Source organism: Lacerta agilis, chromosome 5 (genome assembly GCF_009819535.1).
Source record: "Lacerta agilis isolate rLacAgi1 chromosome 5, rLacAgi1.pri, whole genome shotgun sequence".
Classification (NCBI taxonomy): Eukaryota; Metazoa; Chordata; class Lepidosauria; order Squamata; family Lacertidae; genus Lacerta; species Lacerta agilis.
Window position 1 is genome coordinate 90125822 of NC_046316.1, and position 26676 is coordinate 90152497.

At 43.1% G+C, this 26676-nt stretch overlaps 1 protein-coding gene across 1 annotated transcript; it reads right to left on the reverse strand.

Annotated features, from left to right (window-relative positions):
- Window positions 1-5434: 5434 nt before the first annotated feature.
- Window positions 5435-26203, reverse strand: LOC117047541 (cytochrome P450 2J5-like). Its single transcript, XM_033150816.1, has 9 exons — window positions 26036-26203; window positions 21662-21818; window positions 18379-18528; window positions 17880-18040; window positions 13433-13609; window positions 12227-12368; window positions 10264-10451; window positions 9001-9142; window positions 5435-6091 (listed from the first exon to the last, which is right to left on the reverse strand). The coding sequence occupies exons 1-9, from the start codon at window positions 26201-26203 to the stop codon at window positions 5904-5906; spliced, it is 1473 nt and encodes a 490-aa protein (XP_033006707.1). The 3' UTR covers window positions 5435-5903.
- Window positions 26204-26676: the final 473 nt, after the last annotated feature.

Consider the following 26676-nt stretch of genomic DNA (forward strand, 5'->3'; position numbering starts at 1 on the left):
GGAGCTGTGCGCTTAGGAGATGCTCCCCGCAACAGGGAGGGGAGGGAAGAGTTGTTGCTGTCACCACCACTGTTCAGCTGGTGCCTTTGGGGAGGCAGCCAGACCACTTTGCTTGGTGGGCTGCGTTCACAGCTGCCTCTTTTGTGGGGTTGAAAGGAAGATTCTGGCTTCTCCTTCCTCAGCAGTCTGGGCTGGATGGTGGGTCACTCCAGCTGTAGCCAAGGCTCAGAAGTGGGGAAGCATCTCTCACCCAACTTGCACCCTTAAATTTTTTGCACCCAGGGCAACTGCCCCAGTGGCCCCTACCATGCTATGTCCCTGCCTCCTATAGCCTACAGAGGACTAATGCCAGCCTTTCATGTTATTCTCTTCCTTTCAATTATTACAGTTCCACATAATACAATTAACTATACTGGTGGCGCAGTAAAATTGAATGGTTAGTATTAGCATCAATGCCTGGAAGGTTTTGTTCCAAAACTGTTATTATATAGTCTCAGACCATTAGCCTAATTGCCTGGTATAAAAGTGTTGTAAGTCTGTGGACAGAGAAGGAGCCTCTTACACAACCAGAAGTGCTAGACGGAGACAAGAGACAGAGTGAGAGAGAGAAGGCAGGGAAATGTTGGGCATACAATTATTTTTGATTGCTCTGCTGGTGGGTCTTTTGATTCTGCACTTCCTGAAACAGCTCTGGTGGTCACGCCGACGCTTCCCTCCAGGGCCCCTTCCACTTCCTGCCATTGGAAGCATGTGGCGGGCTGCGATCAGGCTCTATCGAGAGACATTCACTAAGGTACTTCTTTCTAAATAACTGCATATTCTGGCGTATAAGACTACTTTTTAATCCAGGGAAACCTTCTCAAAAGTCGGGGGTCGTCTTATACGCCGGGTGGAGAATCTGCGGTCGAGTATATCTCAAACTCTATATTTTAACTGGAAAAGTAGGGGGTTGTTTTATACGCCCAGTCGTCTTATACGCTGGAAAATACGGTAACTGGCTGAGAAGGAGAATTCATGAAGCAAAGCATGAATTATTTTCTTCTTGTGGTAACTGTGGATAACTGTGGTCTTTGTGAAAACTTCTGGCATGAAGTTTATATGGGAAATTGGTATGTGATATCTAGGAGACTTGGGGTGCAGTCTTCCAGGACGTGGCGGATGTTCAAAGGCAGTTTAAGCACTCACGTTATTTTCACACCAACCCTGTGGTTGGGCTGAGAGCTAGAGACTAGCCCAAGGTCACTCAGTGTGCTCTGGGGCAGAATTGTGCTTTCTACCAGCTTCTCCCCAATCCCAGTCCAACACTCCAATTTTGCAACACTCCAACTATTGCAAAGTCATCAAAGAAAAGCATCTCGCCAGGACTGGATACTCTAACGAATTTAACCTGAAAGGTATTTTGAAAGTGTTTGGCACACTCAAGAACTGACTTCTTGTTAGCATCTCTGGGTTACAGAAAGACCTCTGAAATGTCCTCAGAGGCCATTGCACTCTCACACACTTGTGGGCAGAATGAAGATTCAGGGACAGAAAATCTGACAGCTTAGTTCAGACTGGAGAATAAACAGGCTTCTTCTTTTTTCAGCTGCCCAGATAAAAAGTGAAATGCGCAAATACTTTAAAATCTGATTCACAGTATGAATGACCAATGCCAAATGGGCAAACCCCCTCTTGCTCAAAAAAATTAAAGGGACAGGAAAGGTTAGCCATGTAGGCATGCTAGGATTGAAACATGAGGTTGTATAATGAGAGTGGCTCAGAAAACTTAACAGAAGTGGGAAGAAAAAAGCTAAGCAATTTATCAGGCGCTAGTGATCAGTGTGTCAGATGCATATCCAGTGGAGCCACAATGATGTGTTCCCTTTACCTTCTGGCTAGGAGGCATATAAGCTCATAAACACAGGTGCTGATTCATTTATCTGTTTTAAAATTTTGTTGCACCAGCATTCCTCAAGCAGTTAGTATCAGTTGGCTCCAAAGGTGGATGGACTACCATTTAGTGAAGTTATCAGGCACCCCATCTAAAACATACCACAAAGCTAGCTGAAGCATTTAATAAGCTCCATAAGTAATATGCTTCAAAGTAACTGGAACAAAACCAAGAGCACAGGCATCTCTGGGTGCGGTCCTGTCTGTTTGCAACATCACTTTTTGTGATAGCCATACTTTTTGTGTGGCTGCATAAGGAGCTTACAGATGGGCTGAGATCTAAGATGGGCATGTACAGGGAACCCCCGATTTCTGCAGGGGTTGCGGTCCGGGTCCTTGCATGCAACAGCGGAGCACACGCAAGTCCTGTTGAGTATAATTATTTAATTGACACTGAAATGGGGAATGCCTGTGTGTAATTGAAACGGACATGAGGGATATTCCACTGGAGTATACCACCGGGTCCTTGTCATTAGAAAGCATTCCAGACCCTCCATCTCCCAGAACCTGGCGAGCCTTAAAAGTAGAACAGCAAAGAGCTCAAAGACAGAGAGCATGGAGCAGCACATGTAGAGGAGACGATGAGAATGACGAATGAGGGAGTGGGCGAGAAGAAGAAGAAGAAGAAGAGGAGGAGTTTGGATTTGATATCCCGCTTTTCGCTACCCGAAGGAGTCTCAAAGCGGCTAACATTCTCCTCTCCCTTCCTCCCCACAACAAACACTCTGCGAGGTGAGTGGGGCTGAGAGACTTCAGAGAAGTGTGACTAGCCCAAGGTCACCCAGCAGCTGCATGTGGAGGAGTGGAGACATGAACCCAGTTCCCCAGATTACGAGTCTACCGCTCTTAACCACTACACCACACTGGCGAGACAGGGAGAGGGGGTGGAGATTCACTTGGAACAACGCCATTATCCGAGAGGCTGGGTTCTATAGCCTCTCTCTATAAAGATTGATTTCCAAAGATTTCCAAAGAATAGCAAGGAGAGACAAGAGGGCCTTTCTAAACAAGCAATGCAAAGAAATAGAGGAAAATAACAGAATGGGGGAAAACCAGAGATTTGTTCAAGAAAATTGGAGATATGAAAGGAACATCTCGTACAAAGATTACCACAATTAAGGACGAAAGTGGAAAGGACCTAACAGAAGCAGAAGACATCAAGAAGAGGTAGCAAGAATACACAGAGGAATTATAACAGAAAGATACGGAGGTCTCATACACCCCAGGTAATGTGGTTGCTGACCTTGAGCCAGACATCCTGGAGAGTGAAGTCAAATGGGCTTTAGAAAGCCTCGCTAACAACAAGGCCAGTGGAAGTGATGATATTCCAGCTGAACTATTTAAATTTTTAAAAGATGATGCTGTTAAGGTGCTACACTCAATATGCCAGCAAGTTTGGAAAACTCAGCAGTGGCCAGGGGATTGGAGAAGATCAGTCTACATCCCAATCTCAAAGAAGGGCAGTGCCAAAGAATGCTCCAACTACCGCACAACTGCACTCATTTCACACGCTAGCAAGGTTATGCTTAAAATTCTACAAGGCAGGCTTAAGCAGTATGTGGACCGAGAACTCCCAGAAGTGCAAGCTGGATTTCGAAGGGGCAGAGGAACCAGAGACCAAATTGCAAACATGCGCTGGATGATGGAGAAAGCTAGAGAGTTCCAGAAAAACATCTACTTCTGCTTCATTGACTATGCAAAAGCATTTGACTGTGTCAACCACAGCAAACTATGGCAAGTTCTTAAAGAAATGGGAGTGCCGGATCACCTCATTTGTCTCCTGAGAAATCTCTATGTGGGACAAGAAGCTACAGTTAGAACAGGATATGGAACAACTGATTGGTTCAAAATTGGGAAAGGAGTACGACAAGGCTGTATATTGTCTCCCTGCTTATTTAACTTATATGCAGAATTCATCATGCGAAAGGCTGGACTGGATGAATGCCAAACTGGAATTAAGATTGCCGGAAAAAATATCAACAACCTCAGATATGCTGATGATACTACCTTGATGGCAGAAAGTGAGGATGAATTAAAGAACCTTTTAATGAGAGTGAAAGAGGAGAGCGCAAAATATGGTCTGAAGCTCAACATCAAAAAAACTAAGATCATGGCTACTGGTCCCATCACCTCCTGGCAAATAGAAGGGGAAGAAATGGAGGCAGTGAGAGATTTTACTTTCTTGGGCTCCATGATCACTGCAGATGGTGACAGCAGTCACGAAATTAGAAGACGCCTGCTTCTTGGGAGAAAAGCAATGACAAACCTAGACAGCATCTTAAAAAGCAAAGACATCACCTTGCCGACAAAGGTCCGTATAGTTAAAGCTATGGTTTTCCCAGTAGGAATGTACAGAAGTGAGAGCTGGACCATAAAGAAGGCTGAACACCAAAGAATTGATGCTTTTGAATTATGGTGCTGGAGGAGACTCTTGAGAGTCCCATGGACTGCAAGAAGATCAAACATATCCACCCTTAAAGAAATCAGCCCTGAGTGCTCACTGGAAGGACAGATCCTGAAGTTGAGGCTCCAGTACTTTGGCCACCTCATGAGAAGAGAAGACTCCCTAGAAAAGACTCTGATGTTGGGAAAGATGGAGGGCACAAGGAGAAGGGGATGACAGAGGATGAGATGGTTGGACAGTGTTCTCGAAGCGACTAGCATGAGTTTGGCCAAACTACGGGCGGCAGTGAAAGATAGGCGTGCCTGGCGTGCTGTGGTCCATGGGGTCACAAAGAGTCGGACATGACTAAACGAATGAACAACAACAACAACAAGCTTGGTGGATCAGGGGAATGCTGTGTTTATAACTTAATTTTTAATTTATTCATCTACTTTAAATATATACTCTTATGAAACTGCAGGTTATTACAATGTTCTTATCTGTTTACAATTTGTCTGTAAATATTCAATAAACCATTTCCATTTCCATTCTTCTATAAAAAGTTGGTTATCTTGATTTGTTATTTTTCTGGTAAGTTCCGCCATTTCTGCATATTTATAAGCTTTTGAATCCATTCTTCTTCTGCTGGGACTTGTACTTCTTTCCATTTGGGGGCATTCTTCCTGCACTAGTAGCATACATGAATAAATTCCTGTTCAATTTGGGTAGTTATGTCCCTCTAATTCCCAAAAGCTTCTGGGTTTTGTTTTTTTATACAAATGTTATTTCAAATATACTTTTCAATACATTATATATCATTTCCCAGTAAACTTTAACCTTACCATAAGACCACCACATATGATGAAAAGAACCTTCTTTCTCTTCCAACACTTATTTGATTTAGATTTATACATTTTTGCCAATTTACTTGCTTTTTGATAACATCGATATATCATTTTCATATAATTTTCTCTAGGACCATAACATGCTGTAAATATCAGAAAGAACTTTCTGACAGAAAGAGCTGTTTGTTAGTGGAATGGACTCCCTCAGGAGGTTGTGGAGTCTCATTCACTGGAAGTTTTAAAGCAGAGGTTGGATGGCCATCTGTCATGGATGCTTTAGCTGAGATTCCTGCATTGCAGGGGGTTGGCCCAGATGACCCTTAGGGTCCCTTCCAACACTACAATTCTTTGGTTCTATGATCAGTATGGAGGGGGTTGAAATGGGGAGAGAAAAGGAAGTGCAGAAAGAGGAGTGATCTGTGTGTAGGAGAGAGTTGAGGAAAGTGAAAAGGAGGATGGAGGGAAAAGGGGAGTAAGAGTAAGAATGGGGATGGAAAGTAAGTTGGAAAAAGGAGGGAGTAGGAGGGCTGGGGATAGGGTTGAAGATGAAAGCAGGGGCATGAAAGGGCCTGAAAAACAGTAGGTGGAATGAAGGTGAAAATGGGTGAAAAGCAGAGCTGCAGAAAGAAGAGACCTCAGCAGTTGCATGAGATGGGAAGGGGAAACTCCAGGGGGCTAATGTGTCAGGTATGGCAAAGAGTGTCAGGAATGGCATGAGTGGAGCCCCCTGGAACTTTCCTATGTTATTACGCCTTGCAGCGGGGAACAGCACAGAGTTTATAAGGATGGGGATGTGTTGTACCCCCTGGTACAGCCTCTAGATTGAGTTCTTTCACTCCTTCTGGCAGCTGGAAGCGGAACATTCTCAGCAGGCTGGTCAGGAAGAGGAATATTTCAATCTTTGCTAGCTGCATTCCCAAACACATGCGAGACCCTAGGAGGAGACAAGGGGAAAGCAACAAGTGAGCAATAATTTATTTTCCAATGTCTATTTCTGTGTACTCTACATAATACTTTGGTGAACTAGACATAGTTAGGATAGGGAAATAATCAAGGCTGTTGTCAATTCCCTAGCCTGCTGAGTGCCAACATTTCAGGGTTGATTATGAAAGACAAACTTTGTTCAACTGCCCTGAGCAACAGCGGGGATAAGTCACAAGCTCAGATTGAAAGAAACTGAGAGATGGGAAGGGAGGAAGTAGAGGTTGTAGTAGCCGATTACCCTGTGCTTGCAGCCCTGGTTTCGGTGTAAAGGTTTCTGGGTCTCTTTGTTTATTTGGTGCTTGACAGAAAGAGAGCTGCAAGGCTTTTAAAAAAAAATACTCAACTGCCTCTGCACAATCTCCAAGGGTGATGTTCTATGAGCTTGATAGTCTTCTTCTAGAGTATAGCATTGTGCAAGGTCCAGCACAGGGCTAATCATAAAAAAATCGTATTCTGAATTCGCCCTTCCCTCCCTCCCACACAACAACATAAAATGTTTGGATGGGAATATTGCTGGGAGGCAGGGACGATAAGGAAAGCGCCGTATAATATTTGCAAATTTAATATTCCAAAGGCAGCTCATAGAACGTCTATTTGTAGGGTCACAGCTAACTGGGCTGAGACAAAGTCTCTGCCTGAGAGCTTCTGTGAGTCAGAGGTGACACTATAAGACTCAGTAAATGAACTCTTTGCAGTCTTATGGAAAAAGAAGAAAACATATTATCTCTAAGATGAATGCATTAGGCACATGAATTTGCCTTTCAACTGTTTCATCATCATAGTCTTAGAATACAACGAGATTCTAAGTGTAATATGAGAATTATGACTCAACAAAACCCAGCATTAACAATGCTGTCGAGTGTACAGTATACATTGACCCAGGTAATCAGGCCTGAGAAGTTCAGCGTGAAAGAGGTCTGAACTGGTGCTCCAAGCTCAAACTGCATGGCTCTTACAAGCCATTTCAAAGTCCTTATACCCAGTGCTATTTTTCTAGAAAAAGAGGTGCTAAAACTTACCACAAACACCTTTTATAATGGCAATAGCACCCACCTGACAGGGGCCGGAACTGAGTTCCGGTGAGTTCCAGCTGGAAAATAGCCCTGCTTATACCAATAATTTAGGAACTTTCAGCACTGTAACTAAGTCAAGTTTTACTGCCTGCGCAATGTTTTCTGAATGCTGTGTGGAAAAACACAGGACTCTGACCTTTGGAGAGTTTATATGTGAACCATTATAAACTTACCAAATGTGTGTTCTTTTTCCTCCTCTGGGGAAGAGCGAGACTTTGAAAAGAACTCACAAGGGCATATATGAAAGGTCTAGCAGCCTATATTTCCACACTTTACTTTGCTGCATGTTTTTTTATTTAACATCTTTGCTGGGAAGTTCTCACCAAAGAGTACTTGCCCCAAACCTGGATCTTGGAATTCTCGTTTCTATATACAAGGCATGTCCATCAGGTAGATCATGACATCTCTGGTAGATCACTGAGAGATCTCTGGCTCCCCACAAAGAAGCTCAACAGCTTTGACCTGAACCCCAAAACAGGGCTTTCCTTCCTAAAAAAAACACTCAGCAACTTTGACCTGAACCCCCCAAAAGGGGGTAGATCATTGCCAGTTTTTAACTGTGAGTAGATCACAGTCTCTTGGGAGTGGGCCACCCCTGCTATATATATATATTTCCCCTGACAACCAACCAGAATAACCTGTAAAACCAGGCTATATAATCGTACAAAAATGGCTGGCTCATCTTTACTTTAAAACATCACCATCAACAATTGAATAGGCATAATTATTTGTATAAAAATGATAAGAGATGTTTGGAAGTTAGCAATGAGAATGTCTGCTGAATTTCTACAGGAACAATATTTTGCAGCATGCGGCAGATGATACTAAAAGCCCAGCTCCTGACAGATATGGGACAAAAATATTCCTTTGTTCTTTGAAAATGGAAAACTGACACATACCCCAATCTCCTATAGAGCTCAGGATGAAAGAAATAGGAAGTGGGGTGATTTCATTGCAGACTCAGTTCTGAGTGTGGTTTCAGACCAGGCTAAATTACATCCCAGGAAAAGATGCTGGGTAGCTTCTTGGGAGAAAATCAATGAAAAACCTAAGCATCTTAAAAAGCAAAGACATCACCTTGCTGACAAAGGTCTGTATAGTTAAAGCTATGGTATTCCCAGTAGTAATGTACAGAAGTGAGAGCTGGACCATCAAGAAGGCTGATCGCCGAAGAATTGATGCTTTTGAATTATGGTGCTGGGGGAGACTCTTGAAGAAGAGAAGAAGAAGAAGAGTTTTGGATTTGATATCCCGCTTTTCACTACCCGAAGGAGTCTCAAAGCGGCTAACATTCTCCTTTCCCTTCCTCCCCCACAACAAACACTCTGTGAGGTGAGTGGGGCTGAGAGACTTCAGAGAAGTGTGACTAGCCCAAGGTCACCCAGCAGCTGCATGTGGAGGAGTGGAGACGCGAACCCGGTTCCCCAGATAACGAGTCTACCGCTCTTAACCACTACACCACACTGGCTCCCCAGTTGGACAGTGTTCTCGAAGCTACTAACATGAGTTTGGCCAAAGTGCGGGAGGCAGTGAAGGATAGGCGTGCCTGGCGTGCTCTGGTCCATGGGGTCATGAAGAGTCGGACACGACTGAACGACTGAACAACAACAAAGCTTTCGCCTAAACGTGCCACTGCCTTGCGATGTTCTGCTGCCCAGCAGCGCTACTCCTGCCAGAAGGATGTTACTTCTGCTCTGCCTCCCTTGGTGCTGCTGTTGTCATTTCCTGGAATCTCCCCAATAAGCATGCCTACAACTAACATCATAGCTTGGACATTGGCATTTACCTGCACCAAATGGCAGATATTCTTCTCTAGCCACATATTGTCCGTTCTTGTCCAAAAAATGATTTGGGTTGAACTCTGTTGGTGTCTCCCATCGTGTGGGATCAAGAAGAACAGAACGCAGATCGGGAATTATAGCTGTCCCCTGCAAAGAAGAAACAATTGAATGGGAATGCACTCAGAGCAATACATTTCCTTCACTGCCCTAGGGCTAATATTTCTGAAATTGAAACTGAATTAAAACTGGGTGGGGTTTTTGTGGGGAGAGTGGCATTTCATCTCTAACTTTTTCCCATTTAAAAGCTCCCTGTTTGGGCAGGGTAAAGGACGGCCTCATTCTCTCCATCCCTCTTTTAAAAAAGGGAAGACCCAAAACCAGAGGAAGACTTCTGGTCTCCATATTTTCCTCCTCTTGATACATGAATAATAGAATTCTAGAGTTGGAAGGACTTCAAAGGTCATCGAGTCCAATCACCTGCAATACAGGAATCTCAACTAAAGCTTAAATTACAGAAGACCATTCAACCTCTGCTTTGAAATCTCCAATGAAGGGAATTCCACAACAGCTCTGTCAGAAAGTTCTTCCAGATGTTTAGTTGGAATCTCCTTTCCATTGAAGCCATTGGTTTAGGTCCTGCCCTTTCCACTTGAAGCCATTAGTTTAGGTCCTGCCCTCTAGAGCAGGACAAAACAAGCTTTCTCCATTTTCCATTTGACAGCCCTTGAGATATTTGAAAATGACTATCATATCTTCTCTCAGCCTCCCTTTCCCCCAGGTTTTAGCATAACCAGCTTCCTCAACCATTCCTCATGAAGCTTAATTTCCATACCCTTTATAATCTTGCTCACCCTCCTCTGCAAAGGTTCCAGCTTGTCAATATCCTTCTTAAACTGTGGTGCCCAGAACGGGACACAGGACTCCCCATGTGGTCTGACCAAAGTAGAATAGAGCACTACAATTACTTCCCTTGCTCTGGACACTGTACTTCTGTTGATGCAGCCTCATATAGCATTAGCTTTTTTTGATGCTGCATCACACTGTTGACACTATACTCCTCACACACACAAAAAGTCACATGGAATGGCACTAGCTGATGGTGAAACAAGTCTGCAGATGGAGCTCCTGCTCTTGTGTGGTTTTCTTGCTCTTCGGGTTTTAGACAACACAAGCTCCTGAATGGCTGCCTGCAACACTCAATACGCTGCAGCCCAGTGATGCTCTTTGTTCTTGGGATACAGGAGTGCAGTTGTATCATGCTTCTATACCTTGGGAATGAGGACACCATGAATCTTCACATCCTCTGTACATTGCCTGACAACCCCAAAAAGTAAGGCATATTTAAAGCGCTGTGTTTCATGAATCACAGCATTGATGTAGGGCAATTTCTTCTTATCTTGATAGCTGATTGAGTGAGCAGAACCTATGACATCATCTATCTCCTTGTAGACTTTATCTGAAGAAAATGATGGAAAGATATGGTTTATTCTGAATATTGCAATGTTTTTTTCAGATGGACATATATTCCCCATGAATTTATTCCATAAGATTCTGTGAATGAGTCCCTGTTTCTTACATTTATAGCACACCTTTTCCTCCAAGGAGCTCATGTCAGTGGTTCTTCCCCACTCAAGATCCCAGGGGTGAAAAAGGGGGAAGTGCATCTCTGCTCAGCTGTTTCTGGTTACATGAGCTGGCTGGATTTGCTGAAGGGCTGTGATCCAAGCCTGTCTGTTGTACACATTTTTGAAAAAACATATCCCCCACCCCTCAATATTTCCTATGTTGTTTCATTAATCCTCTTCCTTACTTGATCTTGGCAAATATCAATCATGTAGTAGACCAAGGAGAAGCAGGGAGAGGGCTCAGGCACTTATTTCACAGCAGAGGCAATGATGGCATCTGCTGGAGACCTCTTGGCCAGTCCTCCGCATGGGATCCAACTGTTAGAGGTTGAGGTCCCTTTGCTCTCCCCGGCAAAATATTTGAGGGTCTTAGACTTCCCAAAGTTGATGGATGTTACCATTCAAATGGGGGCGGGGCGGGTGCCACATCTTGTAAACAATTCTGTGGACTGGGGCTTACCTGCCTCCGAATAATTTATTCAATTTGGCACCCCTGCCTCTTTATATCAGATAAATGAGCATCTCTCAAAGAGAAAATCACTCGCTAAGCTGTGCAGAGGAAAAGGTGGCTTCATTGGCCATGTGTTAAACTGCCATTTATATTTCGAAAGATTCCAAAGTCCTTTTATCAAGGCCAAATAAAATGCAAAGAGGGAGTGAGTGAGCCCACCAGAACTCTTCCAGGCTGAATGTTCAGCAAAGAGGGGGAGAGAGAGTAAGAAAACAGGTGGCTTGTTACTGGTCATAATCTGTGCATTGGTTAACATTTCATATTTGTTGCAGTTTTAGAAGGGGAATGGCTTGCGGGTTGTCATGAAGGTACCTGGACTTCTGGATTCATCACTATATTCACCCTGGCAAAAACAATGACTTCTTTATGCATCTTTCTTTCCCTTCTTTTGACCATGCCATTTCCCAATCTTCAAATTGTCTTCCCTCTTTTTGCACAGACATTCCTCTCCTTCAGAAAAACTTCCATTGACTTGCTTAGCTTCATCCACTGCCCACAACCGCCTCCTGTTCCAACTTCTCTACACATTCAGACCCTCCATCTCTTCCTGTCTTAGTAATAATAGATTGGAAGCTTCCTATGGGGACAGGGTATTCAGGGCATTTTACATTTCTGCTTCTGATGACCTTGATTTTAGGTTCCAGAAACTATGTAGGAAAATGTTCATGGGGAAAAGGGTTCTTTCCAGATGTAACAAAATAGAAAATTCTTTCCAGTGGCACCTTAGAGACCAACTGAGTTTGTTCTTGGTATGAGCTTTCGTGTGCATGCACATGAAAGCTCATACCAAGAACAAACTCAGTTGGTCTCTAAGGTGCCACTGGAAAGAATTTTCTATTTTGTTTCGACTATGGCAGACCAACACGGCTACCCACCTGTAACTTTCCAGATGTGTAAGTCAAAAGCATTTAACTTATTTTGATAACCCTTTGTCTTCCAAAACTTCCACCATAAACTCACTTACTTTTAACTATTTCCATGCCTTTAGGTTCCTTGTTTTAGCATCTCATCAGATATGTATGAAACATTTAAAGAGTTACAGTCCACTGTCAAGAGGTCAAGAGAAGCCCAGGCTCCCATAGCTCCCTCTCTCACCTTGGATATCTGGATGACTTGCCAGGAGGAGAAGCGCCCATTTCAAAGAAATGGTGGTTGTGTCTGACCCTGCTATAAAGAGGTCAAAGATACACTGAGCCAAGTTTTCTTCATTATAGGTAGCCTCTGGGTCATTCCTGCTCTGATGTTGAAAATAGGGAAGGTGACATGTCATTTACATGCATTACAATCTGTCCTTCAGCACTTACTTTATCTACTTTCACCCAGTTATTACCATAACACCAGGAAATGCCTAATAAGGGGTCAAGGGTCCCATCACACCACCTGAAGTGAAATGGGAAGATGCCACCACCACTGCCCTGATGTTGCTGCTTCCTCCCTTACTTGCATTGCACAGCAGTGCCTGCAAAGTGACAGCAGCAACAGTGGTATCCAATAAGATCCTGTGAGATTTTGATGAAATCTCAATGAAGCTGCCACCACTGCCAGCACTGCTTCTTCACCAGTGGTGGACTAGGTGGTGTGTCAACAGGGATGTCTCCTGTTGGCATTCCACTGCCCAAGGCTGTTAGCAATATCACTGCTCCCAACCTTCTTTTTAAACCTTATTCAAACAGTTTGTTATGATACTGTTGTTGTTTTAAAATAAACATACTAAAAGCCTTAGCCCCACCCACTAAATTGCTTCAGAGATGGATCCAGAACAGGTGGTCCCCAGAGTGGCCTACAGAAAATTAGCCTGAATTGAGAGCCACAGATTGGGGCCACAAAGCAAACTGGAGGAATTGTATTCATTCCTGGAAAGGATGCCCCAACATATCCTCCGCTGAAGAAAAATGAGATTAAAAATGAAATCGTTGAACCAGTAGAGCTTTTCTGTTTTCTCTGCCTATGTTTGAATGTGAGATGAACACCAATCCAGATTAATTTATGCACAGAAGCAATGCTCCAAAGGGAAGACCCCTTACTTGACACACACAAATTCCCACTTATTCACTGTCAAATTTGGGGTTATGGAAATACCTGGCATTTCCTACCCGTTTCAATAGATGCTTATGGGTGGAAGTCAACATACTTTAGCAACAAAATGACTATGAGGGAAATTTGGGGAAACTCAATGTGCTTTTCAGCTGAGATTCGGAATAAAAATATTGGTGTCTTGGCAAGAGATTAGTATTCACATGTAAGAGGGAATAAAATGACTCTTCTGATGAGCAATATTCAGTTTTCAAAGCAGGTACTTACTTTCTCCATCTCAAGTAGATAGAAATCAATGAAATCCTGTGGTTCATGCAGAGCCAGATTCTCCTTATGCTTCTCTATCTCCTCCTTTGCAAATGAAACTACCATTTCCATGCAGGACAAGGCCTTCTTGTGGGGCCCTGGGAGATATTTCATGAGCCATGGGAATATTTCATACAGCTAAAGGAAAGATAGCAGAAATGCTGTCATTACCATGAGGAAGCGTGGTCACACATTTGTGCTTTGAATTACCACTTTAATAATCTGCATAATTCTTCAGGGCTAGCATATGACTTTGAGTCTAACTGAGAAGAAGGAAGGTGTCTGCAACTTCTACTGAATCTCACAACAACTTGTTCTGGGAATTATCCCTAGGTGAAAATGTGAAAGAAAACTATTGCTCAATATATTTTCCAACTCCCAGACTTCATTCCAAAACTGGGAATAATCCCAGGACTCCTCCTGGAACAAGTGAGTGGTCTTTTTGCAGGAGGTGGGGGTGGATGGAGAATAAGTATTGGTGGGGGGGACATTCAAGTCAGTTCACATTTAAACATGAATTTATCTAATATACAAATTCAAACACAGCCATTCTTTGAAATGTGCACTTCTGCAATTTTTATTATTACTTATTTTATTTATTAAATTCCCCAGTTGCCCAGTCAAGTAATGCCCATCTTTCCTCTACAAAAAATCTTTTAAAAAGAAAACTTTTCTTTCTTCCTACTTTTCACATTAAAGAATACTTTTTCTGATATGTGTGTGTGTGTGTGTGTGTGTGTGTGTATGTATATATAAATGTAATGGGACCCCTGACCATTAGGTCTAGTCACAGACGACTCTGGCGTTGCGACGCTCATCTTGCTTTACTGGCCGAGGGAGGTGGCGTACAGCTTCCGGGTAATGTGGCCAGCATGACAAAGCCGCTTCTGGCGAACTAGAGCAGCACACAGAATGCTGTTTACCTTTCCGCTGGAAGGTAACTACTTGCACTTTGACGTGCTTTCGAACTGATAGGTGGGCAGAAGCTGGGACCAAGCAATGGGAGCTCACCCTGCCACAGTGATTCGAACTACTAACCTTCTGATTGGCAGACCCTAGTCTCTGTGGTTTAAGCCACAGTGCCACCCGCATCCTATACACACACACACACACACACACACACACACACGTGTGTGTGTGTGTGTGTGTGTGTGTACATACTTAAACTTAAACAAAAAAGTTAAACAACAAAAAAATTGTACATTTATGTCATTTGTTACAAGGGAAACAAAGTTGACAAAAAACCCTCATATATTCTAACAATAAATCTTAGTGTACATCTAACTTTCCATCATCTCCATACTTCACTTAGTATTTACTCATTTATTGCATAAACTTATCCTTCGATTTTATAATTATTATTTCTCCTATGTCCTTATTTCTTGCTTATTACAGCTACAGCGAATATTCAAAGGCTACGACCGAGTTCAAACTGCAACAACTGTTCTTAAGATATGTTTTTAAAACTTCCCATTTTGCAATACAGTGGTACCTCTGGTTACGAACTTAATTCGTTCTGCAAGTCCGTTCTTAAGCTGAAACCATTCTTATCCTGAGGCGCGCTTTCTCTAATGGCACCTCCCGCTGCGCACACACCTCCACTGCAGGACTTCCACTCATATCCTGGGGCCAAGTTCGCAACCAGGAGCAACTACTTCCGGATTAGCGGAGCTCGTAACCAGAAATATTCGTAACCAGAGTTACCACTGTAAATACTTGTTTTGAATTATCTTTCTTTTCTTTTTTTGGTTAATTTGGCTAGCATATTCAACTAATTTTTGTAACCAATCTGACCTGAAAGGGATTTTAATCACTTTTCCAGTTAGACGCTATTAGGATTCTCATGGCATATTAAAAAAAATTCTCTTACATTCCTAGGAATGTCTGGTCCTGTAGTTCTGAGTAGAAATGCTTCTGGTTTTTTATGAATGAGACTATAAATATTTTGTAAAGTTCTATATAGATGTCGTCCCAGAAGATCTTCAGATCGTATAAATCTTTCGCCTTTTTTAATTTTTCTGAATACATGGAGGAACTAGAAATTGAATGTTGGACTAATATAGGGTTGTCTGCCATGTCCCAGGTAAGTGGAAATGGAAATACTATGGGCAGGTATGCCTAAGAATGCATATATTGTTGAAAACAACATACAAACATGAAATTTACTGCTTTGCAAAAATGTGAATACAGTAGTAGGCAAACGTGTGCATTAAGAGAAATTAGCACTAAAATGCAGGTGAAACTTCATGAGAACTTTTTTTAAGTTCAGAAATTGATGTAGCAATGAGGAGAACTGTATTTAAGACAGGAAAAATGAGAAACTGAAATTGACAGGTCTGCCCATCCCCCAGTTCAAAAGGGTTTAGTTGGGTCATACAGAAGGGAGCTGCTTTTTTTTTTTAAGCAGTGGGAGCAACCATTAAAAAAAATCCAGGAAAGGTGGTGGCTGCAGGGGGCCCACAGTTGTTGTTCAGTCGTTCAGTCGTGTCTGACTCTTCGTGACCCCATGGACCAGAGCACGCCAGGCACCCCTATCCTCCACTCCCTCCGGCAGTTTGGCCAAACTCATGCCAGTCGCTTCGAGAACACTGTCCAACCATCTCATCCTCTGTCGTCCCCTTCTCCTTGTGCCCTCCATCTTTCCCAACATCAGGGTCTTTTCTAGGGAGTCTTCTCTTCTCATGAGATGGCCAAAGTATTGGAGCCCCAACTTCAGGATCTGCCCTTCCAGTGAGCACTCAGGGCTGATTTCTTTAAGGATGGATATGTTTGATATTTTTGCAGTCCATGGGACTCTCAAGAGTCTCCTCCAGCACCATAATTCAAAAGCATCAATTCTTTGGCGATCAGCCTTCTTTATGGTCCAGCTCTCACTTCCATACATTACTACTGGGAAAACCATAGCTTTAACTATACGGACCTTTGGCACCATCATGACTGCCACTGCTAAATTCAATCTCTCCCCCCCCCCCAATTCAAATCAGCAAATTGATTTGCTTCCCCCCCCCCCGGGAAAATCAGTGCACCTCTATTGAATTTAGGGTTGGACTCTTCAACAGTTATTGTAGCACTCTTGAAACTTGGGCATTTATGGCTCTTTTTAAATGTTTCCAAAATTTAGAGATGCTCACATGCTCCAATTGTGGTCTTTGCAGTGTAGAGCTTACAGATCCAGCCAACCATCCACCCTTGCTGTCTTTCAGGATATGCCATTCTGTGCCTCCTTAGTCCCTGCTTTTCCAAGTTATTTCACCCACAGACTCTCAGGGTTCTGTGGCCATTGAATTTTGGGAGACAATATACCACACTAGTGGTTTAAGCCCATTAAAATAATGGGCGCTAGAGCGGTGAAGGCCTCGTCATTCTCCCTTTCTCCGAATAGGTACGGGGGCTGTGCCAGCGCTGCGGGAGCCGGGAGAGCAGGTACTGCTCGCAGGATAAGGGAAGACCGCCCGGTTTGTTATTTTTTGCTCTTGCGCCGCTCCCCACCCCCAAGCTCCTCAACCGCCCTCTGGCTGGCCACGCCACTCCCGGGCCGCTAGTCCTCGGGGCCCCGAGTCAGATGGCTGCTGCAGCAGCTGCGGGAGCGCAGCGTCCCTCCTCGTCCTCCGGAGCGTCAGCGCTCCGCGGGGCGGGCTGCTCTGGGCCGCTCCCGGGCCGCTAGGCCTCGGGGCTCTGGTTTCAGCGGAGAGAGTAGCAGCGTGGCCTCCCTTCTTGGCCTCCCCTCGTCCTCTGGAGCGCCGGCGTTTCATTTCAACCGCCGCTTCAACTGCCGCCACTGCTCCCGGCCCGATTGTCTCTCTGCTCCAATCCCTGTGTCCGTGGGGCACATGCTCAGTAGCGCAAACCCAGAGAAACAGGGACTGGACGCAGAGACACTTGCGTTTATATACATAGATTAGGTCCAAGTGCGTCAGGAATATTTTGTCTTTCTTAAAACCTGAAGATATTAAACTGGTCCATAATAGGGCTGCCAATATATTACCTCAGGAAACAAGTCCCCCATGAGTCATGATATTCAGTGGGCAGAGAGAAAACAAATTTAATTCACTATGATGGCAACAAAACTATGTAATCCCCTTCTTGAGAAGATTATTATGCTAACCCCTGGGCTCTAGACGACCTGTTTTGAAGGTCATTGTTCCAATTTTATCCCATCTTTCCTCCAAAGAGTCCCCTGTGATTGGACATAGTCTCCTTATTCTTTTTTTCAATCTTTATAATAATCTTGAGAAATGATTTATGCTATGAGATCATAAATTGCCCTTATCTTAGATTAGATTTAAACCTAATCTTTCTTCTCTAATACTCTATCCTCTATCATAATGGATTCCAGAATGCTGAGTGGGGGACCTAAGACCCTGGGAGACCATACTCTGGCTCAGTAGGAATGAAAATGTCTACTCACAGAATGCTGGATGCTGCCTTGAAATTTTAGGACAAAATCCATGGCTTCTATCAGCTTCCGGAACTGTTCATCTTCAAGAGCAAACCGGTGCCCAAAAGCCACAGCACATATCATGTTGGAGACTGAATTAGTGATGGGCATGGAGGGGTCAAGTGGTTGTCCTGCAAAATAAAGTTATACTAATGTGACTTCAGCTGCTCCTGTTCATACTGAGAGTCGGATTTTATGATGGTCAAGAGAAACCGCTGTGATCTCCACCACAATGGGTCAGTGTGTCTCACAGAAGGTTGGTGGTTCAAGCCCATCCAGGGACAGCTGTGTCAGGATTGCTGTATTGCAGAGGATTGGACTAGATGACTCTCTGGCTCTGTTCCAAGTCTACCATTCTGTGATTCTAAAGCATATCACATTCCTTTCCAAAATGGACAGAGGCAGTACAAATAGATTTCTGCAGGCTGGAAAATAAGAAAACCCATCACCATCACCTAGGATCATGTACCCTTTGATTGTGCAATGACCTCCACAAGCTGACGGGCCTCCTCTGCTATCTTGTGCTCCATGCCTTTCTTCCCCAGTCCCAGCTTCCGCATAGTAACCACTCCAAGCCGTCTCTGTTGCTTCCAGATGTGACCATTTGATAATATAATACCTATGGAAAATCATTGAGAAATTATTATTTACAGAAATTAATGTAAATAATTAAGTTGCCAGCCTGGAAGAAATTATGTTCACTGAAGTTCATGTCCTTGAATTTAATAACTACTTGCTCTCTCTGAAGTCAAGAATTAGAAGATGATGCAGAATCCATCTCAGAGTATTATATGGGTATATCTACAATATTGGTGTAACAGAACCTCACTTTCTATTGCCTTTCGTCATTCATTATTCATTATTATGTGATAATAGAACAGAAATCAGGTGGTCCCAGAAGTCCCTGCACTTTACAGTATCAGAAAAATGTGAGCTCTCCAGACATGTGGTATCTACGATGGGGGATTTTGTCTGGCATTTAAAATTATGGAAAACTCAGGTGATACCTGCAAGTTCAGTCTTTGTTGCACAAACTACCAGTGTTGATAAAGATAAACCCAACTCCTTCTGTGGCATTCGCTATCCCTCCCAGTTTGGCGTCATCTGCAAATTTGATGAGCATCCCCTCAATTCCTCCATCCAAGTCATTTATAAAGACGTTGAACAACAACATGCCCAGGACAGAACCTTGCGGCACCCCCTTGTCCCCCCCCCCTTTCCAAAGTGATGAGGAACTATTAATGAATACTCTTTGGGTTCTGTCAGTCATCCAGCTACAAATCCACCTAACAAGTACCTCATTCATCCCACATTTTAGCAACTTCCTTGCAAGAATACAATGGGGGGTTTTGCCTTTGACTTGTGCATATGAAATTGTCAGTGAGGAAATGGAGGAATTTGCCGGACCTTTCATTCTTGGCAGAGTTTGAGTTCCAACAGATATCAGGGAAATTGAAGTCTCCCATGACTCTCCTATTTGAATGTTTGGTAATCTGTTCTAGGGAGGAGCATCTAAGTCTTCAGTCTGGTTTGGCAATCTATAGCAGTGTTTTTCAACCACTGTTCCATGGCACACTAGTGTGCCGCGAGATGTTGCCTGGTGTGCCGTGGGAAAAATTGAAAAATTACTTTATATATAGTCAATATAGGCACAGAGTTAATTTTTTTTAACATTTTCTAATGGTGGTGTGCCTCGTGATTTTTTTCATGAAACGTGTGCCTTTGCCCAAAAAAGGTTGAAAAACACTGGTCTATAGCAGAGTCCCACAGTAAGGTCACTGATGTTTCTCTCTCACACAATTTTTACCCATATACTCTCAATCTGCTTTCCTTGCTCAAGGTCTCTTCAACAGGTGTATATTTTGTATTGTTTTTGACTCATATTTAGTTGTTGTTTCTGCACTGTTTTAAAACCAGTTTAGCTGCTTTTATATGTCTGTAAGTTGCTGTGAGACATTCATGCAGAAGGCAATTAATAAATTAATACGTGACGATGGTGGTGACTGCCCACTGGGTCTACCCTAAGTAGGATTGTTGTTCAGTACTACCTACTCAGCTGCTCTCTATACTCCTTCCACATGTACTTGAATTCTTGTATGTGGTGCAATATTGCTTAGCTATTACTATGCTATACACATATACCTATGTGCCTCTTAAATGCTCCCCTCAGTCTCCCTGCTCTTGCCTCTCATTACTTTCCAAATCCTGCACCTGTCATCTGGCACCCTGCTGATTTCAAGCCAGTAAGATTTGCTCTTGAAGCCCCTCATCATCATAAATTTAATGACTTTTAAAATCATTTATTAGTACGTTTATACCCCATTCTTTCTCCCAAAGGAATCCACAACTGCAAACAACAAGCAACACAACAACAATAAATCTTTTTAAAAATTCAAATACAGATGCAGACTGGGAAAGTCCTCAATGCTTCTTGGAAGGGGAAGGTCTTTGGAAAGTGCTGAAAAGACAACAGAGGGGACACCTGTCTACTATTCAAAGGGAGGGAATTCTAAAGGGTAGGGAACACAACACTATGCCCATGCCTACATTGTATGGAATGGGCCTCCCACGATGGTATCTGCAGGAGGCCCTCGCCCACAGAGTGTGGTGATTGACTAGGTGTATAAGGAATGAGATGCTCTTTTGAGCATCTGAATCCCAAGTTGTATATGCCTTTATAGACCAAAACCAACATCATGAACTTATTCTGTGAGCAACCCTGAGATTTTTTTTGATGAAGGGCCGTATATAAATTTAATAAATAAAATAAAATAAACCCAGTAGCTAATTGGCAGCCAGTGGAAATCTTTCAACATGTTGGCTGTTCCTGCCCCCATGAGCAGTTGACCCATTGCATTATTCATCAGATGCGGCTTCTGGACTAACCTCAAGGGCAGCCCCAGATAACAAACATTGCAGTAATCCAGCCTTGAGGTTAATAGTGCATGAAAGGCAGCAGTTAGGCTATCCATAAAGCACTTGCTAGAGGATTGGGTTGTATCTAGGTAAGTTTTACTCAGAGTAGACACATGGAAATTAATAGACCTTCATTAGCCATGCACATTAATTACAATGGGTCTTCTGTAGGACTAGCATTGGCTCCAACAACCCATTTCCTGCACTTAATCGAGAAGCTTTGTTCTGTTTATCCAGACAGTCATTTAAATATAGGTAAGTAGCTATGTTGGTCTGCCATAGTCAAAACAAAATAAAAAAATTCCTTCCAGTAGCACCTTAGAGACTAACTAAGTTTTTTATAAGGGACGCGGGTCTCGCTGTGGATTAAACAACAGAGCCTAGGGCTTGCTGATCAGAAGGTCGGCAGTTCAAATCCATGCGACAGGTTGAGCTCCCATTGCTCGGTCCCAGCTCCTGCCCACCTAGCAGTTTGAAAGCACGTCAAAGTGCAAGTAGATAAATAGGTACCGCTCCGGTGGGAAGGTAAACAGTGTTTCCGTGTGCTGTTCTGGTTCACCAGAAGCGGCTTTGTCTTGCTGGCCACATGACCCGGAAGCTGTCTGTGGACAAACACCGGCTCCCTCGGCCTATAGAGCGAGATGAGCTCGCAACGCCAGAGTCGTCCACAACTGGACCCAACGGTCAGGGGTACCTTTACTTTATCTTAAGTTTGTTATTGTTATGAACTTTAGTTGGCCTCTAAGGTGCTACTGGAAGGGAAAAAATTTTTTGAGTCATTTAAATGTTTTCTCTGGGGGAAATACCAGTAGATTGTCTCATTCTTCACTACTCACCCTTTCCTTTTGTTGTAAAGAAAGACACCACTGGTCGCTCCTCAAATTGTTCAGACTGGTCAATGAGAGCTTCTTTCACTGCTTGGAATCCAGACAAGACCACAAGGGGTATATTTCCTGCCCAAAAGGTGTAAACGTTGCCATATTCCTTTGCCATCTACCATTTGGGTCAAAAGAGAGGAAAGGAATGTTATGTTCAAAGTAAACAGGTGGCTATTTCGACTTAACACATGACCTCCAGCCTTCCTTACCTCTACAGCTTCTCACAGCTTCTTTTGCCAGCATCTCCCTCCCTTCTTCCCTCCCTTCCTTCCTTCCCAACCCATTTGTTTTACTCTCTGTTGCACATTATGTGCAGGGATGTGGAAACTGGAGCCCATCAGAGGCTGTACAACTGCAACTCCCATCATCCCTGCCCATTGGCCATGATGGTTGGGGCAGGTGGGCATTGTAGTCCAGAGGGCACCAGGTTGACATAAGCTGGGCTAGAGCACTGGGTCAGGTTTATGACCCACAGTGGGTCACAGCAGGAGCATCGCCACCATACAAATATTTGTTAATGAATTAAAAAGAGGTCCCCCAAATACATCTCTGGGCTAGAGATTATTACCAATTACAGATGTTTTAAAAGTTATGTTCTTATCTGATGGCTAAGTAGTCTTGTAGTCTTTGAATTGTTTTCTCTGGAAAAAATGGCTTATAAATGGATTAAATAAACAAATAAATAAAATAAAATATGAACTGACAGTGAGTGAAAACTTTTTAAAATTTTCTCTTATTCTATCTAGCTTAGATTGCTGCAATGTGTTATACATAAGGCTGCATCTAACGATGGATCAGAAATTTCAGATAGTGCAGAATTCGGTGGCCAGGTTGCTCATCAGGAGAAGACTGTTTGAGCATAATACACCAATTCTGGTCTGACTGCATTGGCTGCCAATTAGTTTCTGGGCCCAATTAAAAGTGTTGGTTTTGATCTACAAAGGCTTGGGATCTCAATACCTAAAGGACTGCCTCTCCCCATATGATCTGATCAGGACCCTGAAATCAACATCTGAGGCTACAAGAGGTCCAGAGGATGGCAACACAAAAACTGGCATTTTCTGTAGTCTCTCCTTTTTGTGGAATGTTCTCCCAAGGGAGGTTCAGCTGGAACCTTCATTATACACTTTTAGGTGTTTAAGGCGAAACTGTTCCTCTTCAACCAGACCTCTTCCTGGTTAACATCTTATACATTTGCAAAATGTGTTTGTGCAAAGGGTTACTGGTTTGTTAGTTTTTTCTTCTTGTTTTTATCGTGTATTTTATGTATGTTGTATTCTAACTTTCAGAAAACACCTGAAGGCAGCCCTGTATTGGGAAGTTTTTAACGTTTGATGTTTTATTATGTTTTTATATTCTGCTGGAAGCTACCCAGAGTGGCTGGGGATACCTAGCCAGATGGGTGAGGTATAAATAATAATGAAATTATTCTTAATTATTACTATTATTAGGCCGTGAACTGCCCTGAGCTGTGGATTAAGGGTGATATTTATAAATTTAATAACTAATAATAGCCACATGTGAGCTGCAAGCTCCTCCTTCATTTTCTTGGAAAGAGATTATGAGCTCCTACTTCATTGCCAAGAGAACTTGGTGCCCATTAATCTGTTGGAAGGGGAGAGGTTCCCAGCATTCTGGGTCATGGGCAGAATACAATGGAAGAGAAGGAAGACAAATTCCAGAGCTTATTGTAATAAGCTGTTCGATTAGCTCAGCTTTTCGTTTTGCACGATGTGTTTCAGAGATAAGCCTCCTTAATCCAGCAGCAGCAAGCAAGACACACAGTAATAATATTAAAACTAAGGTAAAAGGACAAGATTCTTATTAATATTGAAAAGCGCAAAACCATTTAAACAAGAATAATTAGGGCATGGGTATCTTCAGTAAGTGAAATCAGCAACATGCCAAAAAGTTGCTGCATTTTCTATATGGCAAGTGTTGAATAGTAAATGGTAGCAGGATCAGCCTGTGAACTTCGTCTCCCAGTGCCATTCTTTTCACAGTGTCAGTCAAGGGCAAAGTGTGTAATATGACGCTCTGGGCGAGAACAAAATTTGGCACCGCCAAATAGACCTTCTCAGTTAAGGATCTTCTCAGTTTTGCACACCCCTCGGTGCCCTTGGCACTGGACCTCAGAGGAAGCTGAACCATGGGGGCGGAGATGCTTTCAGTTATACTGGGCCGAGACCATTTAGGGCTTTAAAGGTCAGCACCAACACTTAGAATTGTGCTCAGAAATGTACTGGGAGCCAATGTAGGTCTTTAAGGACGGGTGCAGTATGATCTCGGCTGCCACTCCCAGTCACCAGTCTGGCTGCTGCATTCTGTATTAGTTGTAGTTTCCAGGTCACCTTCAAAGGTAGCCCTACATAGAGTGTACTGCAGTAATCCAAGCGAGAGATAACTAGAGCATGCACCACTCTGTTGAGACAGTCTGCAGGCAGGTAGGGTCTCAGCCTGCGTACCAGATGGAGATGATAGACAGCTGCCCTGGACACAGAATTGACCTGCACCTCCAAAACGAGTCCCAGGCTGTGCACCTGGTCTTTCAGGGGCACAGTTACCCCATTCAGGACCAGGGAGTCCCCCACACCTGCTCGCCCCCTGTCCTCCAAAAATAGTACTTCTGTCTTGTCAGGATTCAACCTCAATCTGTTAGCCACCATCCATCCTCCAACCAATCTGAGTAGGATGAAAGCAAAGAGTAAGGTTACCGTATGCTGATGACAACATAGTGCAGAGGATGTGTGTTTGAGGACCGGTACATTTGCAGGGAAATCAAAATGCTTGTTTACAAAGCTATTGTACTACCAACCTTACTGCATGCTTGTGAAACATGGACCACTTATAAATGCCATCTCCAATTCCTTGAAAGATTCCATCAACAGTGTTATTTTACATATCACTTGGGAAGACAGGCAAACTAATACCAGTGTACTGGAAGAAGCAAAGATCACCATTGTTGATGGAATGATTCTTCAACATAAAGTTTGTTGGACTTGTCATGTTGTGCAGATGCCTGATTATCGTCTTCCAAAGCAACTACTCTATTCTGAACTAAAAAATGGAAAGCGTAATGCCAGTGGTCCACAGAAGAGCTTTAAAGACTCTCTCAAGGCAAATCAAAAAAAAAAAAAATGTAGTATAAACACCGACAACTGAGAAACACTGGCCTGTGAGTGCTCCAATTGGAGAACAGCCTTTACCAAATCTGTCATGGGCTTTGAAAACGCTCAAACTCAAGACGAAAGGGAGAAACGTGCTAAGAGGAAGGCACACTTGGAAAACCCTCACTGTGATCAACTCCTGCCCAGAAACCTTTGTCCCCATTGTGGAATGATGAGTGGATCCAGAACAGGCCTCCACAGTCACTTACAGACTCACTGTTAAGTCCATGTTCATGGAAGACAATCTTGCTTGGCTATAAGTGATAGAAGAAGAAGAAGAAGAAGAAGAAGAAGAAGAAGAAGAAGAAGAAGAAGAAGAAGAAGAAGAAGAAGAAGAAGAAGAAGAAGAAGAAGGGGGAGGGGAGGGGAGGAGCTCTTGGTGGGATTATTATCTGGAGATTAGTGTTTACTGCCGAGATCCATTAAGGATGATTTGCTGTTTTATTAAAAGTGGATTATTTACAAGCAGAGGGGATGGGCATGCAGAGGAACCATCAGAGGCGGTTTTAGGGTGGCATGACTGGTTCGGCCACAATGGGTGCCAGTGCCTCAGGGGGCACCACAACAATGATGTATAACGGAGAGCAAATGGTGGGTGGGCAGTGCTGAATTTTAGCGCTGCACAGGGAGCCACTGAAATTTGAGAGCCCCAAATCCGCCTCTTCTTCCATCATTGTTTTATCAAACTTTTATCTGCATGGCAGCTGCTGGGTCTACCTGTGTATGGCCTATATAGCACAGCAGCAATGGCATGAATGAACTAATTCAGATTCACAGATTCACAAAATTAATTCCAAAATCTCTGAATTGATTTTGTTTTGTTTTGTTATTTATTTATTTATTTATTTTTTAGATTTGTTAGTTGCTTTTACTTGCCCTTATTACACCTGAAAGTAGTTTGTAAAAAATCTGGGTGACTTGAAAATGAATTAAGTTACTTTGGCAATGGAACCTTGGATGATATTTAATTAAATTCAGTTTTAATTTGAATTCAATGACTTTTAAGTGTAGGAGTTTCTTCGCATTCAATTGTGTATTAAATTGTGGCCCTTGCAGTTAGCATTTAAACCCATGGTACTGTTTAAGATTAAATACCAGAATGGTTGTGGGGAATTGATAAAACAATTATTGACATTAGACTGAGTTATTACTAAGAAGTAAGTACCTTAATGAAAGTATCTTCACGAAGCTTCGTCCCGGATCGCCACAAACCTCCAATGAGAGGAAGCGGAAAAGGTCCTGGAGGATATTGCCTGCGTGACCGGAGTTGTTTCAGGGAGTGCAAAATCAGAAGAACCACCAGCAGAGCAATCAAAAATGCCCAGATCTCCATCCTTCTCTTGCTGTCTCTTTCACCTTGTTTCTTTCTAGGATACCTGGTTAGGTTCAACTCTCCTTCTTCAAGAGCTTTTAGATTTCCTCAGAGACCTCGGCATTCCTCTCCCTTTTTATATACTCCACTATGAAAAGCAATTAAGCAACAAAGGTTCTGACATCCCATCCAAATAGCCCTGTAATGAGACCTCGAGGCACGCACCACAGACGGACTCTATAATCATTCTTATGTGTGTCACTCAAATGTCAGGGGGTGTGTTTAATATGAATTGCAATTAGAATTCTAGGTAGTGTAAGACTGATTGGTGCCACAAACATTTGGGGAAATGCATACCGTACATTCATGAAATTAAAAATGTATGTGAGAAAAGCCTGCTGGATCAGGCCAAGTATTGTTCTCCAGTATTTGCAGCATCTAATCCTGGAAATCTGGCATTGTCCAGGGGTGCAATGGGAAGCCAGAGCCTCCCC

Excerpts from the sequence above, each read along its gene's own strand:
- LOC117047541 (XM_033150816.1), bottom strand. The coding sequence starts at position 26,203 with ATGGAGATCTGGGCATTTTTGATTGCTCTGCTGGTGGTTCTTCTGATT. Across the intron at positions 12,369-13,432 it reads ATCTACTTGAGATGGAGAAA|AGCAGGAATGACCCAGAGGC; the intron begins GTAAGTACCTGC and ends TTTCAACATCAG. Across the intron at positions 10,452-12,226 it reads AAGTCATCCAGATATCCAAG|ATAAAGTCTACAAGGAGATA; the intron begins GTGAGAGAGGGA and ends CATTTTCTTCAG.